This window comes from Asterias rubens, chromosome 16 (assembly GCF_902459465.1).
Source record: "Asterias rubens chromosome 16, eAstRub1.3, whole genome shotgun sequence".
Classification (NCBI taxonomy): Eukaryota; Metazoa; Echinodermata; class Asteroidea; order Forcipulatida; family Asteriidae; genus Asterias; species Asterias rubens.
Genome location: NC_047077.1, coordinates 6326434 through 6343950, shown reverse-complemented (window position 1 = coordinate 6343950; position 17517 = coordinate 6326434). Strand labels below are relative to the sequence as shown.

At 38.9% G+C, this 17517-nt stretch overlaps 1 protein-coding gene across 2 annotated transcripts in view; it reads right to left on the bottom strand.

Moving 5' to 3' along the window:
• Nucleotides 1-1049: 1049 nt before the first annotated feature.
• The window catches only part of LOC117300964 (short transient receptor potential channel 3-like), a 36010-nt gene continuing 19542 nt past the window's right edge, over nt 1050-17517 (bottom strand). For both annotated transcript variants that reach the window (XM_033784832.1, XM_033784833.1), the window contains exons 3-12: nt 16000-16239; nt 10759-10923; nt 9578-9848; nt 7443-7685; nt 6342-6630; nt 4928-5147; nt 4348-4560; nt 3758-3820; nt 2853-2928; nt 1050-2427 (exon numbers count right to left, since the gene is read on the bottom strand). In XM_033784832.1, the coding sequence (XP_033640723.1) occupies nt 2144-2427; nt 2853-2928; nt 3758-3820; nt 4348-4560; nt 4928-5147; nt 6342-6630; nt 7443-7685; nt 9578-9848; nt 10759-10923; nt 16000-16239 (2064 nt within the window). In that variant the 3' untranslated portion in view covers nt 1050-2143. The remainder of the gene's footprint in view (nt 2428-2852; nt 2929-3757; nt 3821-4347; nt 4561-4927; nt 5148-6341; nt 6631-7442; nt 7686-9577; nt 9849-10758; nt 10924-15999; nt 16240-17517) is intronic.

Below are 17517 nucleotides of genomic sequence, written 5' to 3'. Positions count from 1 at the left end.
GCACAGAATCCACAATGGAAGTTTCTCATGGGTTCACAATTTGAAGTTCCTTATGGAATCCCCTTTTAAAGTTCATCATGGAAGTTCCTCGTAGAACCCCCACATGGTAATCCCCATCAGAAGCTCGATCTCATGGATTACCCAATTACAAATTCTCATGAAATCCTCATTAGAAATTCCTATTTAATACCAAATCGAAATTCCTCATGGAATCCCAAATTGAAGTTCCAGATAGAATCCCAAATGGAAGTTGCTCGTGGAATCCCCATTTTATATTCATCATGGAATCCCCATGGAAGTTCATCATAGAATCCCAAATTGAAAGTCTTCATGGAATCCCTATGAATACTCTTTTAAAATTCTCACATGGAATCCCCACTGGAAGTTCCTCATGAACTCCACATTGAAGTTCATCATGGAATCCAAAATGGAAGTTCCTCATGGAATCTTCATAATAAGTTCCTCATAAACTCCAATATGGAAGTTCCTCATGAACTCCCCAATGGAAGTTCCTCATGAACTCCCCAATGGAAGTTCCTCATGGAATCCAAATTGGAAATTCTCTCATGAACTCCCACATGAAAGTTCAACATGGAGTCCCCGTTCGATTTTCTCTCATGGAATCACCCTTGGAAGTTCTCTCATGGAAATTCCCATTGGAAGTTCTGATTTGAATAAGCATATCTCTTGAACGCCGTTATCAAATCCCATTCTTTCACTACAGTAACGGTAAATCCATTGACTACTAAATTTACACTATTGTTTAAGAATTTTCTTAAATATAGTTCTCATGCATTGGTTGCGGTTTTTGTTAAAGACACTGGACACTATTGGTAATATTGTCAAAGGCTACTCTTCACAGTGTTGGTGTATCTCAATATTTGAGCTCGTTTGAAAAATTTGAGCTCAATCGGTCGTCGAAGTTGCGAGATATTAATGAAAGAAAAAACACCCTTGTCGCACCGTGGTCACACGAAGTTGTGCTTTCAGATGCTTGATTTCGAGACCTCAAATTCTAAATCTGGGGTCTCGATATAAAATTCGTGAAAATTTCTTTCTTTCTCAAAAACTTCGTCACTTCAGAGGGAGCTGTTTCTCACAATGTTTTATACTATCAATCAATCCCCATTCTCGTAACCATCAAATTAAGGTTTTATGGTAACAATTATTTTGAGTAATTACCAATAGTGTCCAATGCCTTGAACTCATCCGGTATATTATACCTTTATGCACAATGTCTTCTTCTGTATTTAAAGCATAGTGCAATTTGGACCACGTCTAAATAATGGACTAAATGCATCACCATAATGTAAATTTCCAACCATCCATCCAATCGTTAACAATGACTTCACACAACATGGGAAATAATGTATCCTTAGCTATTGGCTTTTACACAGGGAAAACTCTTTTTGCAGTGGTAATGCAAAAAGTCAGTAAAGTGTTGCAAGTAGTTTAAGCTATTATTATTTTATAATCATGCATGGCTCCACTGCCGGCATGACAAAAACTTGAACCTCTGTGTATTTTATTGTTCAAAGGCATTTTCGGTGAAATAAATCGGATAGTTCAGAGAAGGTAAGTCTAAGAAACATTCTCACATACAGTCTTAAAATAAAAACCTGTTCAATGCATCTCCTATGAGCTTCTGTAATTTGTTGGAGTCACCAGGAGCAAGTTCGAGTGCCGACATTATTTTTAGTCGACTATTGACCAGCAACTTGCAGTGATGCACTCACTCGAATGACAACCATCGGTATAATACAGTACTCAATTCTCCATTGCTTTCTGCCTTTTCGCTATAACTATGGGTGCGTTTGATTTAACTTCCCTGGGTCGACCCTAGTCTGCCCCGGAACGTTCGAATAGCGTCGACGTCATTCCAGGGGCTCATCCGGGTAAGCCCCAAGTGGCGGGAAGTGGGTCACTTGGGGCTGGCCCCAGGTGCATGACGTCACCACGAGAGGATGAGTGACCGAGTGAGCACCGCGGGGTCGAAAGCATGTGCAAAAAGTTTAGCTTTCGACTACTATGGCGTCAAGTCTCCTTATACTGTTATAGACGTCGAGCTTTCCAGTGTGCTTGGTTCAGAATTCGAGGAGCGCCTGTCTCACAGTTCAACGAAACACATAACTGTTTTATTTGTTCATATATATTGCACTTGTGAGGGCGCACGTGGTTTCCTTCCTTCCAGGGCTGTCAAGAGATCCTTACGTAACAAATCGAGTTGTTCGGTCAAGTTTTCAACCTTGTTCTCAACACACGCAATGTGGAAACTCATGGACTTGACGGCTGTTTCCTGTAGGTGAACATCCGAGAGGTTTATCGTGGGTGGGGCCGCAGCTGTGGGGGTTCGAGGCTCCTTGCGAAGTTGTTCCATCAGTTCAAATCTCAAGCTGGAAATGTCATTCTTAATCTCGTCCAGTTCACCTGACAAAGGTAAAAAGAAGTTTACATGAAATGTGAGAAACACTCCTAAATTGGCACCTCAACTCAAGAATAAATACTATTATTTACAACCTTTTCCTGCAAACCACAGAATGTAGAAGTTTAGGTAAATATTAAATGAAACAATGCACAAGATAATATTAAAAAATATTCATTATAATAATGGCATTTGCAGAACACTTCTGATTGTTGTTCCACTAAACAAGGGAAATGTCAGAATGTGAAAATGAAAATACAGACGAAGGATGAGCTCATGACAAATTTACATCTGCTTTAAAATTTTGAATTCTGGTTCTTCATAAGCCTTAAATATCCACAAAAGTTATTCTTGTCAGCCGAGATAAAGGGTTTCTTTCAAAGTTGACCTTTATGGTCTATACTATTTGAATGGTGTAAAAAACTTTTACCTTCATTGACTTCATCATTTTCTTTCTCCCGTTGCAACTTAAACAGGTACCTCTTGACCACTCCCTTCATGATGCTCTGGCAACAATTAAACAAGAAACGGAACGGTGAGCTAAAGGCAGGGACACTATTGGCAATTACTCAAAATAATTATTAGCATAAAACCGTCCTTGGTAACGAGTAATAGGGAGAGGTTGCTATTATAAAACATTGTGAGAAACGGCTCCCTCTGAAGTGACGTCCTTTTCGATCTCGCAACTTCGACGACCAATTGAGCTCAAATTTTCACAGGTTTGTTATTTTATGCATATGTTGAGATACACCAAGTAAAAATACTGGTCTTTGACAATTACCAATAGTGTCCAGGGGGTGTAAACAACACATTTGGTAATCATTCTTAAATGAATGGCGATAAAAATTTTGCTTATAGAAGCCTATATAGCTGCAGCTTGAAAGCATTTTGAGAAGCATTTCACAATGGGGTTAATAATATGTGAAACGATATCAGTTGTTAAGGCCCGGTCACACAGGCCCCGATAACAAGAACGAAAACGAGAACGATAAAAATGCACGCCCTCGATTGGTTGAATGGGCGTCGGCGTATTCTGAGTGGAGCATTTCAACCAATCGAGGGCCTGCATTTGTATCGTTCTCGTTATCGTTCTCGTTATCGGGGCCTGTGTGACCGGTCCTTTATGCCAACACATCTTAATCTGAGAAGCGTTACTGTCAGTTATGCTTCTCGGATTGTGCATTGGGTGGGGAGGGGTAGGATTTTGTTTGTTTGTTTTTATGCCTCTAATTATAGCAGAATACGTTTTTATTTTGCACAGGATGCGAAGGTTTTGTCGTTGGTTCTTTAGGCTTCAGGCGAAAATTACATTATTTTCAAACATTCAATTCCTACCTCGTGTATGCTTTCATTTCGTCGCAACTCAGAGTGATTCATGATGTTAAAAACTCCATTTCTCTGAAACAAAATAAAATGCGAGAACGTGTTTACTTTTGTTAATTACAAAACACAAGAACAGCGATATTTGGAGGGTTACTAAACTCGCAGCTGGTAAACCTTGAAGTTATTTTCTGAGCGAGTAGAAAAATGGCATTGGTTGTTATTTATTTCGTAAAAGAAAAGATTATAATATAGAAGTAAAACGAATTTTTTTCCCCCTAATATCCCCAAGATAAATAAATAAACAAGGAAACAACACCCCCCCCCCCAAAAAAAAAAAAAAAAACCACACACACACACACACAACAACAAAGAAACAAACACCCCAACAACCCCCCCCCCAAAAAAAAAAAAAAAAAAAAAAAAAAAACACAACAACAACAAAGAAACGAACACCCCAACACGCCAACAACCCCCCCCCCCTAAAAAAAAAAGTAAACATGTGAATAATCAAACAGTAAACATAACAAAGTGTACAACAAATTAGTAGTTCTGGGGTCCTTGCTCTCAGAGGAGTACATATTAATAAAGTAGCATTGACTCACTCTGTCATTCATTGGCATTTGTGCTCTAGGAGTTCTCCCTGATTCTTTCCTCTTTTTGAACTCAGTGAACTGACGACGTAACCATTTGTAGACGTAAAAACAACTCTTTGGGCTGGGCACAAGATTGAAAGGGTTCGGTAAAGTGGCGCCTTTTTCGAAGTAGGAAAGCCAGAGCTGCGATCTTGCGAACTTCCACTCCACATCTTGGTCACTCTATAACAAAAGTTTCAAAGATTTATAATATTCAAAGACACATTGGACACTATTGGTAGTTAATTAAAAAAAAATCGCATACAAACTTAGTGATCTTCTGATTGGGTCGTTTGACAATCAGCATTCTATTTTACGTTTTGTTTTTCTTTGTGGGAAAACTTAACTTAAGCTGTTTACGGAGGTCACAATACGTGAGTAGTCTTGGTACAAAACGTTTCTCGTTTCCTTTCACGCACAGCGCGGCCAACTCACCACCCGTAATACAATGTTTTAAAACTGTAGTATATATTTCAGACAGAAATATCAAATGAAACAAAGTATAAATCAAATGAAATATCAACCAGTTATAAATATTTGTCCTTTTTACCTCTATTTCCTGAAATGAATTGCTCATCATAGCAATCAGCATATTAAGCATGACTAATCCCATCACGACGAAATACACCATGAATAAGATATGACCGACAAATGACGTCAACTGATGACCACTCCCAGCCCCATATAGCTCACTGTTTGGGATAGTTGGATCGTCTGGTTGAGCCAGGCCGAATAGAGCCCAAAATAACGTCATGAAGGTGAAGCCAAATCTAAGGGAGTATACAGTACATTCTAAAAATTAAAGAGTTGAATCCAACACTTGCATGAGTTCGGTGAGTGATTACACTTTGAATTGTTGAATCCAGCATTTTATATGTTAAATCCAGCATTTTAAAGTATTCAGTCAACAATTTAAGTGCCAGTTCGACGTTTAAAAAGCTGAATTAGACCTTTTTCCGTTGGATCAAACATTTAAAATGCTATATTTAACAAACAAAACGCTGGATCCAACACTTTCAAAGTGCAGTCACTCACCGAACTCATGCAAGTGTTGGATTCAACTATATAGTATTTAAATTCAATTCAATTCAAAATTATTCCCAGACTGTCAACAAAACAGCATTACAAAATGCATGAAATAGGGAACAGAGTTACAGTATACAGAAAATGAACAGTACAATGTACATGGAGGCCGATTTGGTAATACGAGGCTTGTACTGTAGTAATCAGCCTTTGGCCCGACATAGACAAAATAAACGGACAAACAGAGGACGTACGAATAGGAACAAAACAACTTACAAACAACAACAAAAACGCTCATAACTAAAATGAAAATATGATGTAAATATGAACAGAACAAAATATGATGACAGAATTTAATACTTCAAGGTATGGATTAAAAATTGTGTTGAGCTTGTGACTTTTCGTTAAGACTGTTGTTGCTTCTCTGCACCCAGGAGTGTGTTCCTAAAAAGGACAACAAAGACTGATTTGTCAGCTGTATGGGCGCTGATGGTGGTCGCCTGGGATGCATATTCAATGAGTTTGGATTGTGCCTAACAAACAGAATGTGTGAGGAACTCTGTCAGGCTTAATATTACCTAATTAATATTTACTTGCCAGGTACAGACTGAACAAGATTCAAGTCTCTTTGAGTCCACACAACATAAGTAAAATGAGATGCACCAGATATGGGATCAAACCGATATGGGATCGCTCGTTTCAGACAGGCGAGCCAGAGTCGTGCCGAAACACATATATAGCGACTCTTTGTCGACTCAAATACATTTTTGATTCAGACAGGCGAACTTAACATAACATTAAATTTGTTCGCCTCATGACAAGATCGACGTCTGAAACCAAAGCGCTACTGTTCTGAACGACTGCAACTTAATACAGAATTTTGTTCGGAGCGACTCTGGAGCGACTGCCTGAAATGGATGTGCATGGTTTATGATACATACGTGCCAAATCCGTAGCCAGCCTTTTGTGTCCCACAATCCGTTGTAGACTCTGGGTCATAAGACCAGTACAAATTGTACAACGAGCAGAAGAATGCCAGAAACACCACGCAGAAGACTACACCAAACCGTACTATATCACCCAGCATTCGACCTAGAGAGATCTGCAGTGGTCCTAGAAACTCACTCACTGGCAGGACGTAAGACATACGACTGAAACTTAAGACATTTGCAACGGCAAATAGAGCCTCTGATAGTAAGATCGGGTCATCGTCCTTCCAAACATGGCGGTCTGCAGAAATAGCACAAACGTTTAAAGATTAATTGTGATGTGAAGCTTCAGTGAACCAATTAAATGGACAAACAAAAATAATGAAGTCTACTTTTATGACAGACAAGCTTGCCCGAAACTAGACTGGTTCTCTAAACACAGAGAACCAGTCTAGTTTCGGGCAAGCTTGTCAGTGATTTCATTAGATACACTGATTTCGTTGGATAAACGGCCAGTGACGTAAGCTTTCAAAATCTGTGTTTTGATTGGTTCAAAGTGATGTTTAGCAGCTGCCCTCTATGTGAAATGAATATATAGGTGAAAGACGATTACGGACAGCGATTGACGTAGGCTAAAGGCAAATCTCTTGCGTAATTCACGATCCTCGAAGTGTGACATCAGATGTTCAGGTTAACCCGAAACACCATCCCTATAATGGGAGACTGTGGGGCACGCTAGGTGGCAGCAGACACAGTAAATCCCTAAGCCTTTGAAGAAATGAGCGCATGCCCAGACCTATGCAAATGACATAAATTTAAACTGACGTGTGACATGTCGGCTGCCATGCAGTCATACAAGTATTTCATTATTGGCCATATTGGCAGTTATGGCTACGGCTTTGGTATGTATGCTTCAATGCAGACATGTGAAGATCAAGCCATAGTCAAAGCTACAGCCGCAAACTCGGAGACATGGCCTAAAAAAAGGCTAACCCTATTAATCCCTTTATCGTTTTATGCTCCTTCCTCTTTTGGAACAAATAAACACTCAACGGATCACATCGGGAGACTGGTTTTGTCTAATATACTTTGGTGGTTAAATTAACGTCTTACCTCCTTGTATAAAATAGAACATCTGCACAGCGAGTGAGTTGTTGGTAGTCACCAGACTACATGCACTTTTATTGCTGATGAAAAAGTTTATGGCGACACTGGTTGTGCTATAACTGCATATTTTTAGAGCAAATGACGACATGTAGAAGTTCAACATAGCAATGTCTAACCAGTTCCACACGGATGCTAAATATCGACGATGGCCCTCCTCCCATATCTGTTTAATCTCCGCCCAGAAAGTACCTGGGATTTGAATTTTTTTAAATAAAGAAATCAATTTCAGATTGTCAGTATAGATGTATGTTGGCTATATACTGACTTCTTGCAAAAGTCAAAGTCATTCTTTGGTTCTTGTTTTTCTGAGCATACTTGAAATTATTTTAAAGTTATGTATCCTTTGGTTTTCTTCTTTAGTGTCTCTTTGGGAAGGGGGGTAAACCGATACAAAGGACTCAATCAAAGAGCACTGAAGAAAATAATGATATTTGAAATTATGTGTAGGTAGGTATCTTTTTGTTTTCTTCTTATTGGGGTGAGGTGGGGGAGGGGGATAACTCCAAATGTTGATACAAGGACTCTGCGGCAATCAAGGAAACAGAACAAAATGCCTGGTTATGAAAAGTGACCCCTGATCATCGGCATTCAAAAGTATACACCCCAACCGTGAAATTACTGAGATTGCTCCAACAAAATTCCATTACGCAATTTGCATATTTTAAACTTATTTTCACTCCAAACTCTCCTTTTCTGGCTGATTGCGACTCGGCACAGTACGTGATGTGAGTGGAAAACCAGATCGGGACTCCCGTTTGCTCCCCCCATCTTGATCAAAAAGAACAAACCACATCCCCTAGACATACCCCAATACCGACCCCACCCAACCAAGGATAGTTTTTGTTCGTTCACCTCGTAGCGCCATGTATAGTTTAATGGGGGTGGAGCGTATAAACCCCCAAATATTATTCTACAAGTGACTCAACATCCGATCATTGATATTTCAACCGTGGAAGTGCTGTGAAGCCAACATAATCAGAGCACATTATTATACCCTCTACATCCACCATACCTAGTCCACGATACGTTTCTGGATACGTTTAAAGACACTGGCCACTATTGGGAATTGTCAAAGACCATGTCTTCTCACTTGGTGTGTCGCAACATAATATGAATGTATAACAAACCTCTGAAAACTTGAGCTCAATCGGTCATCGAAGTTGGGAGATAATAATGAAAGAAAGAAAAAACCCTTGTCACACGAAGTTGTGTGCCTTCAGATGCTTGATTTCGAGACCTCAAGTTCTAAATCTGAGGTATCGAAATAAAATTCCTGGAAAATTACTTAATTCTGAAAAACGTTGTTACTTCAGAGGGAGCCGTTTCTTACATTGTTTTGTACCATCAACAGCTCCCCATTCCTCCTAACCAAGGTGGTTTTTATGCTAATTATTATTTTGAGTAATTACCAATAGTGTCCACTGCCTTTAAACGCTGTAACACCAATATATAGATACTACTGGATATTATGCGAAGATGATTCACAGATGCTAATTTATTTCCCAAGACATTCGTATTGGTGACCTTGGCCTATAAGAAGTATTCAATAAGTGGAAGTATAAACCAACAGTTGAGTTTGTAACCTAATAAATTAACTGTCTAGCTATCGTATTACAATACCCAAAGGTTATAGAAATACGGGGTTGTCTGCATTGTTGCGAAGAGCCAGGGGATAAAACCTTTTGCCAATTTGCTCCGTTGCTCAATAAATAAACTGCAATTCCCACAAGTACCTGATTAAGTGCACGGTTTAATGTTAACAAAACCGTTCAAACTGGAAAGACTTTCACGGTCTACTAAAAATGGTTCGTATAGTATTCATTGAATGTGGAAACTAATTTTAGTTGACGACTCCTAGTATTTATAACTTGTCTTGAACATCAGTCGAGTTGTCTGACGGTTGAAAGAACAGTCCGTCGAGTTGTCCGAACGGTTGAGTTGCCTTAACCGTCGTGTTGTCCAACGGTCGAGTTGTCCGACGGACGAGTTGTCTGAACACCCATTTGTTTACAACACATTTAAACTAAAGGTAATATTGTGTCTGAGTATAATGAAAGATAGTCTATCATGTTAATACTCACCTACTACAAACAAAATGATGAAAAACTCAAACACATTAAAAGATGAGGTTCGTAAGCTGAACAGACTATCGTTAATTTCCGAATAGTTGAATAAAGGAAAACACGTAGAGTTGTATCTTAATATGGCTTCACTGAAGTCCTGATAATCTGTACTCTGGTACGATTGCAGGTCGACTAAGGTAGATCCAAGAAAGATGAAGAGCAGAAAGACAATGTAGCTTGCTGTGTGTGTGATGAACTTCACCAGAGGGGTGCTGATAATGCGACTTAACTGTTCCAAAACAAATACAAATAATAATAATATGTATTAATATAACACCTTTAAACAGTTCCTTGGGCGAAAATTCGAATTCGTGATTTTTGCTGAATTTTAAATGTTTTCAATCAATAAGGAAATCGAGTCATATGAGTATAAATAGATTGCAATTGTGTAGAGTGAAGCTAAATCAGAGACTCATGTTTTGACCTCAGACTTTTTTTAAGAAGTGGGATTGCATAACATGTTCTTTCTTTCCAGTTTATCTTCAATCACCTACACGTACTTCTTGTTGTTATGGTTCCTTTGAGGTTCCTGGGTTCACTAGTTTTGTGCAATATTCAAATAACTGTATTTTGATTGGCTTTGAGGGAAAAAAGTATTGGGGTTTAAGGAAGATTTGAAGGGATTTGCTTGGCTTCATACCTTTTTTGTAAGAAGCGAGGATGCGTGATATTCTGGTTGATCTTTTTTTTTTTATACAAAATGTAATGTATTTTCTATAGTTTTTATACATATTTTTGATATTTGATGTCCTTTGATGTGCAATTGTTATGACGTTTTTGTCCTTATCCCCTTTTGTGCATTTGTTCCTGTTATTGTCTGGATCGCCTTTAGATAGTGATTATTTTCGCTTTTTGGTTATCCGCAGGCTTGTACTATGTATAGTCTTATTCGAATTGCCTATTATTTGTTTGTGATGTTTGCCTGGAAAGAAGTAAATAAATAAATAAATAAATAAATAAATAAATAAATAAATAAATAAATAAATAAATAAATAAATAAATAAATAAATAAATAAATAAATAAATAAATAAATAAATAAATAAATGAATAAATACATATTAAATAAATATTAAATAAATAAATAAATAAATAAATAAATAAATAAATAAATAAATAAATAAATTTGAGCTGCCCTTACCTTACAGTTAGGGGCTACCCAGTAGACAACAGCCAAGAATGGCAAACACAATGGAATGAGTAGAGTGAATAGAATCTTATACATGAATCCACTCTGCCGCCAGCCTGGGAAACCATCATACCACATCGTAGCGAGCTGATGCTGACAGTTGGGATGAGCGACAAACTGAGATCAAAAAGACAAAGGTCACTTTGTTATAAATACAATGCCAAATTCATTAGGCTACACTGTACACAATTGAATACTCGTGCCTGATGGGGACCAGAAGGAATCCTTTCAATCAAAACATTGATGAGGAGCTCGAAGATACCATGAAGGAGGCTAAGAAACTTAAGATCATCCTTAATCATGCCTCTTCAGAAGCTTGTACTATAGCGCAGCCATCTTGAGTTACCATGGGCTATGTCATTGGGCAGTACAGGTGTGCACTGGAGTACAACGGGCTCGATTGTGTAGTAAGGTGCAAGTCTGGACGTTGATAGAGAAGCTAAAATTGGGATGGTGAAAAGTTGTCATGATAAAAAATAAGGAGGGTGAAAATCAACGGCACGATTTAAATTTAGTCATGTGGTGGCAATACGCTTCGTATGTATCAGACACAGAACAACTACACACGAACAAGAAAAGGGAAGCGAGCAACACATTCATATGCGCTTTAATTTGATTTCATTAAGTGTATATTAAGTAAAAGAAATATAATAACCAACATAACAATGGTTGAAGTGTAGTCTTGAATAAATAAAACAGGATGACTGAATCGAATTAAATGAGAGCAACAAAATCGAGTGTGCGCGAAACGAAACTGAAGGCAATAACAGCTATGCAACAACAGAAATGCGTGCATTTGAAAGCGTGTTAACGAAATTGGCGGAAGTTTTGATAAAATAATTGGCCGGGAAGACCAAGTTCCCATTTGACTGTGCAATGTTTTATCGTATAAAATGTTTAATGATACATTTATTTACAGAAACCCCAAAATGCATCGGTCATAAACCAATCCTTCTATCTGTGACTTTGAAAACAAAATCGGATATTTTATTACAATAACAAACAATGATAAGAATTTCATTATACGTGATAAATTATATCATAACTTAAGACAGGTAGATAATGGTGTTGTTTTGTCGGTCAATGTCGGCAAATTAGCAGCCAATTTAATTTTCAACCAATTTAAAGGGTTTTTAGGTTGCACAAATTCCAGAAATCACTGCACAAAAATGAATTTGATCGACTAAACACACGCCTAAAAGATCACCTGCAAATATGAATGCTGAATTGTTGAGTTATTTTTGAATGATTATTTTGTTTAATAGAATGACGCAAAAGTACATTAAACTGACTAATCGTAAAACTAAATCGAATTACCCTTTTTCAGTAGCATTCGATTTCGCGCAAAGTTGAGGTGGTTAAATTGGCTGCTCGTAATTGCCAAGATGGAGAGAAAACCCAACACAATGGTGTAGAATAATACTATGGGTTTTCTTGGCCAATTTCGGAAAATGAGCAGCTAATTTAACCATCAAGCTATTCTATTTCGCGTGAAATCGAATGCTACTAAAAAGGGTCATTCGATTTCGTTTTATGACTAGTCAAATGTTATGTTGCGTCTTTCGATTTGACAAAACAATCATTCAATTTAGCAATTCGTCGAAGCAGCATTCAAATTCGCAGACGCTTCTTGAGGCGTGTGTGTCACGAAAAAGAATGACGATACGCTAAATTGAACAGAGTGCTAAAGGAATTTGTCTCGACTCAAAACGAAATTGAATGGCCGAATTCTGAATTTGAAACGCAGTAAAAACTGGAGAGGCAAAACAGCTTTAATTCGAACGCATGAAAATAAAATTGACTGCTATTTTGCCGAATTTGACCGAGAAAACCTGTATTTAAGCAATTGAATAATAAGTGGTCAAGTGGCACCATTAATTGGCCATTTCTAGAAGGTTAATCCGAATGAAGGCTGGTAAGTTTCAAAGAGGCTAAACATGTCATACCCCCACCCCCCATTTTATTTTATTTTATATATTTATATAAGAAACGGCAAAGCTAAACAGCCGTACAATAAATCAACGAGCTGATTTTGATTTTGTGTTTTAACTTAATAATCCATTTCTCATCTGACGACCCTAATTTTACCATTAGTGACCTTATAGATCTGAGCAGACAAAATGTTGTTATCAACGATTCACGCAACGAGGTTGAGTCAGGGTTTGTATTCAAGAAGACAGGATACCAGGGAATTCATTGTTTTATTACTTGATATTCTGATATGGTCAGTCAGCAGAACTCCGTGTCTGTCTGGCCACTTCGTAGACTGGTCCCCTGTCTTTATCGAACCAGTGATTTAATTGGGTGCGTGCAGTGATTTAAGCTTTACAAATCTGTGTTTTGATTGGTCTGATGTTACGTGGGTGCAGCTGACAAACATCGCTTCGGACCAATTAAAACACGGGAAGCTTTCGGTCGTCTGCTGCATGCAGTGACGTGCATGCCGTGTTGGGATTGAATTTGTCTGCCTATCACTATTTGAAATGAATATAGGTGACAGGTGGGCGGGGATTGACGTATGCTATAGAGGCGTGACGTCAGATGTTCAGGCTAACCACTTCGTAGCTGGTGTTGGTGCTAACCTCCGGCTGAGCGTAGTCATATGGGTTGTCAGCAGTAACTTCTACACCTGGTATGTAGTAGGTATGTTGAATGTCAGTTGTTTCTGAGCTTGGTGTTGGTTCAAAGTGCATACTGACTTGATGATTCATTCTTTGCTCCTTGAGACCATCTGGCCGAGCGTAGTCATAGTCTGGGCTGTCTGTCTCTACTTCAACTGGTTGGTAATAGGCATCTTGTGTGTCATTTGTATTCATAGTGGGTTCCATATTGACTCTGTTTTTGTCCTCATTTGGTTGCAGCTCCATGTAGGGATCAGCTTTGGCTGCAATGGTTTCCTTCTCCTTTTTGGCGATCTTAAGATGTCGATGTTTGATGAGGAGGAAGATGTTGATGATGAGAGAGACAATGAAGAGGAAGGCTACAAGCCAAGGTGTACCGACCACGTTAGTTGGTTGGAGTGACGATTCACAGGTCATGTTGCGACGAGAGTCCGTTGAAGTGGGTTCCTCTGATGGTATCAGTTCTTGTGGAGTTGTCATGGGAACGACGCTTATTGGTCCCATCGTACATGACCTTTCCATTCCTGTGAATGGTGTTGAGTTTGAGTGCGGGGCAATGTTACACTCATAAGAACCACCATCATTAGCTGCAGTAACATTCAGCTGTAATGAGCTCATCTGTTCTTTACTATCTTTACAGTAAGTCCATTCATAGTCTACAACACTACTCGTAAGAATCTGCATCTGTACTGGTGGATTTCCTAACTCGGTAGTGCATCTCATGTGTAATGCCGTTCCATCTTGTACAGTGACAGGACCATCAGGGTTGCATTTGGGGTACATGGCAGATGGGAAATAAAGCACCGTAAAAGTGATCCCAGGGTGTGATTCATCCAATATAATGCTAGTAATGTAGTCCCTCAATCGGCAACCGTATGTCACTCCTGTATCCTCCTTGGTAGCATTAAAAACAAGTATTTCCATTCTCATTTGATATCTTATTAGCGTGTATCTCGAATCCAAACTCATTCCATTCGAGGCTATTGATACCTCCTGACCCTCCATAATAACAAACCTCGTCCACTCAATATAAAAACTGTACCTCGAGCCCCGAGTTCGACATTGTAGTTCCACTACGTTACCCGCTAGTACCTGATCACCCTGCGCTGGTGTCACCCTACGGATTGTCACAATCAGTGCATTGAGTTTGGTATCCAGAGTACACATCAGCAACAGATGAACTAACCAATATCCTCGACCCATCATTGTTGAGGTACTCCTTGCAACAAAGTTAAAGACGAAGAGGAGCGTGTACAGCGATGAACAGCAAGTCGTAAAAACATGTCAAATGAAGGTCTCTGTACCAAACCTTGTTATTACCACACAGAACTTCCTCAAAATGATGGACCTATTATTTCAAGACAATACCGTTTTACGTATTGCAACAATTGTGGCTTTGTGAGGTAGAGTCAATTACAAGCTGATGATTTCAATAGCTCCATAGATAATATGCAAATTTAATCTCTGGCTATGAATACATTCAAAATAGATTTACATTGAACTTCCTTGTAGCTGACTTCATCTTGGCATGGATCAAAATGCGACGGTATCATAGGCTGTGTAGAAACATCAATGACTCGTAATTTCACTGGGGGTATTAAAGGCAGTGGACACTATTGGCAATTGGCAAAGACTAGCCTTCAAAGTTGGTGTATCTCAACATATGCATAAAATAAAAAACCTGTGAAAATTTGAGCTCAGTCGGTCATCGAACTTGCGAGACAATAATGAAAGAAAAACACCCTCGTCACACGAAGTTGTGTGCGTTTAGATGGTTGATTTCGAGACCTCAAGTTCTGAAATCAAATTCGTGGAAAATTACTTCTTTCTCGAAAACTATGGCACTTCAGAGGGAGCCGTTTCTCACATTGTTTTATACCATCAACCTCTCCCCATTACTCGTTACCAATTAAGGTTTTGTGCTATTATTTTGAGTAACTACCAATAGTGTCCACTGCCTTTAAGTGGGTATTGACTTGCTTGGTACACCTATTTAATTGTACTTCAGCTATCGTTATACCGAGGCGTATGTAACATTATTTATTGGCGCTGACTCAGTTTCATTATTTTCCTTTTCAGGCCTAAAGTAAAGCTGAAGTACCTGTAGACCAATTTCATTAAGCAAATTTTTTGGGAACGATAGATTTAGGCAGTATTTATTTATTAAGTTTGTTCCCTTATTTATTTATTTTTTTACTTCAGCATGATTTCCTTTCATGGTAGGTAAATAAGTGTACTTTTTCAACTTTAGGTCAGTTTCAGGAACGCTATAGGTGGAAGCAGACTAACCAGGGAAATCCAGAAATGTGCTCATGCTAATTACGGAAAACAATGGCCCTTTTCGAAACCACGGCTTCGGCTTAGGATCGGCCCAGGCTAACTTGGCCCCGCGGTTGTTTTGACAACTGCGTGTACATTTGCGTATCGCTCAGGGCTTCAGACAAGAGGACGGAGCCTGAAGCCGAATCCAAAGCCGAAGCTGTGGTTTTAAAAAGGGCCATAAAAACGTTACCAATCGTCTGCTGCCACCTAGCGTTTCCAAGTCTCACGATGCCTTTTGATGTATACTTACTTGTTTCTGGTGATATCTAATAGCAATGCGTAGTCGAGCCATCTCGTTTGGGCTTTTATCTTCATTCTCCGTCTCTTCAAATTCTCCATATATCTGCTCTTCACTATCAGCTGCATGGAACCCCTCCATTGTATTCCCCCTCTGGCTGAGAATGGTACGGACCTCTTCTGAATTCTGACACATGTCCAGGAGATCCGAGGCGTACTTCTTGCACTGTTTGGCTAAGTCCCTGTACTCGATCTGCGGGGGGGGGAAACATTAAAGTAAAATGAGGAGATATTAACCACTTTAAAGGGGCTGTCTGGTCGTGATCAAATCATGTATGTGGCTGTACGATGAACTCTCACCAACTGTGTAACTATTGGGTGAGAGTATCATAAATTCATGTACAGCCACATGTCTTGTTGTTCATGGCGATACACAGCCCCTTTAACGGTAACATAATAAACCATTAGGCTGAAACACTTCATTACCATAATGTGTATTTTTATGCAAACTTGAGTCAGTGCCTTTTTAAGTACTTGACTCCCCATGCATGATGTGTGCATAATTGGTAGTGATCAATTTGGAAGCTAACTGTCTTAAAAGCTCGTACCTGTATAAGATCAAGAGAGATATTTATGTCTGAAAAACATTGGAATTGAGGAAGCATTTTGAAGACTCTATTAATCACCTTCTTTATTTGATTGCCGTGATCGAAATAACGGCTGTTGTTTTTTCAAAAACAGTACAAAGACAAACAAACACATAATTTATATTAATAGTTTACAATTGTGAAAACAGACCAGACACTCCTGAGAATGACCAACAAACTAAACAAATCACTTCATAGGCGATAAAGCTTGTAGAGTTATTCCTTGTAAGACACAAAAAGAAGGAGTAACAGTCGCACTATTATCAACAGCTACTCGAGCGGAATGTTTTAAACGGAAATGCCATTTTAATTAGTGTTCCATATGTGCCACTCCTTTGAAAAAAAAAATTCCGTCGCGGGTTGAGAATTCCGTCGCGTCTGAGAATTTTCCGTCGCGTTTTAGAATTTTCTGTTGCGTTTGAGAATTTTCCGTTTCGTCAGAGAATTTTCCGTTGCGTCAGAGAATTTTCCGTCGCGTCTGAGAATTTTCCGTCGCGTTTTAGAATTTTTCGTTGCGTTTTAGAATTTTCCGTTGCGTCAGAGAATTTTCCGTCGCGTCAGAGAATTGTCCGTCGCGTTTAAGAGTACTGACAGTTACCAAATATTGTCCAATACCTCTAGCGATGCCAATGACATGATAGGGATTGTCACGTGATTCAATTTTCAGCAACCCAATCTAAGCAGTCTCCAATAACAGAATTACATATTTTTACAATTCAATTAAAAAGTAATTTCCTGTGTAGTGCGGTGCATTGGTAGAAATCATGTAATTGTGCAATCGAGCTGTCCTTTTCATTCAAGTTTTCTACCTCGTTGGACAATTCTTTGAGGCACACTTTGGATTTTAATATTACTTAGACGAGACCGCGGGCAGTTGGGGATCG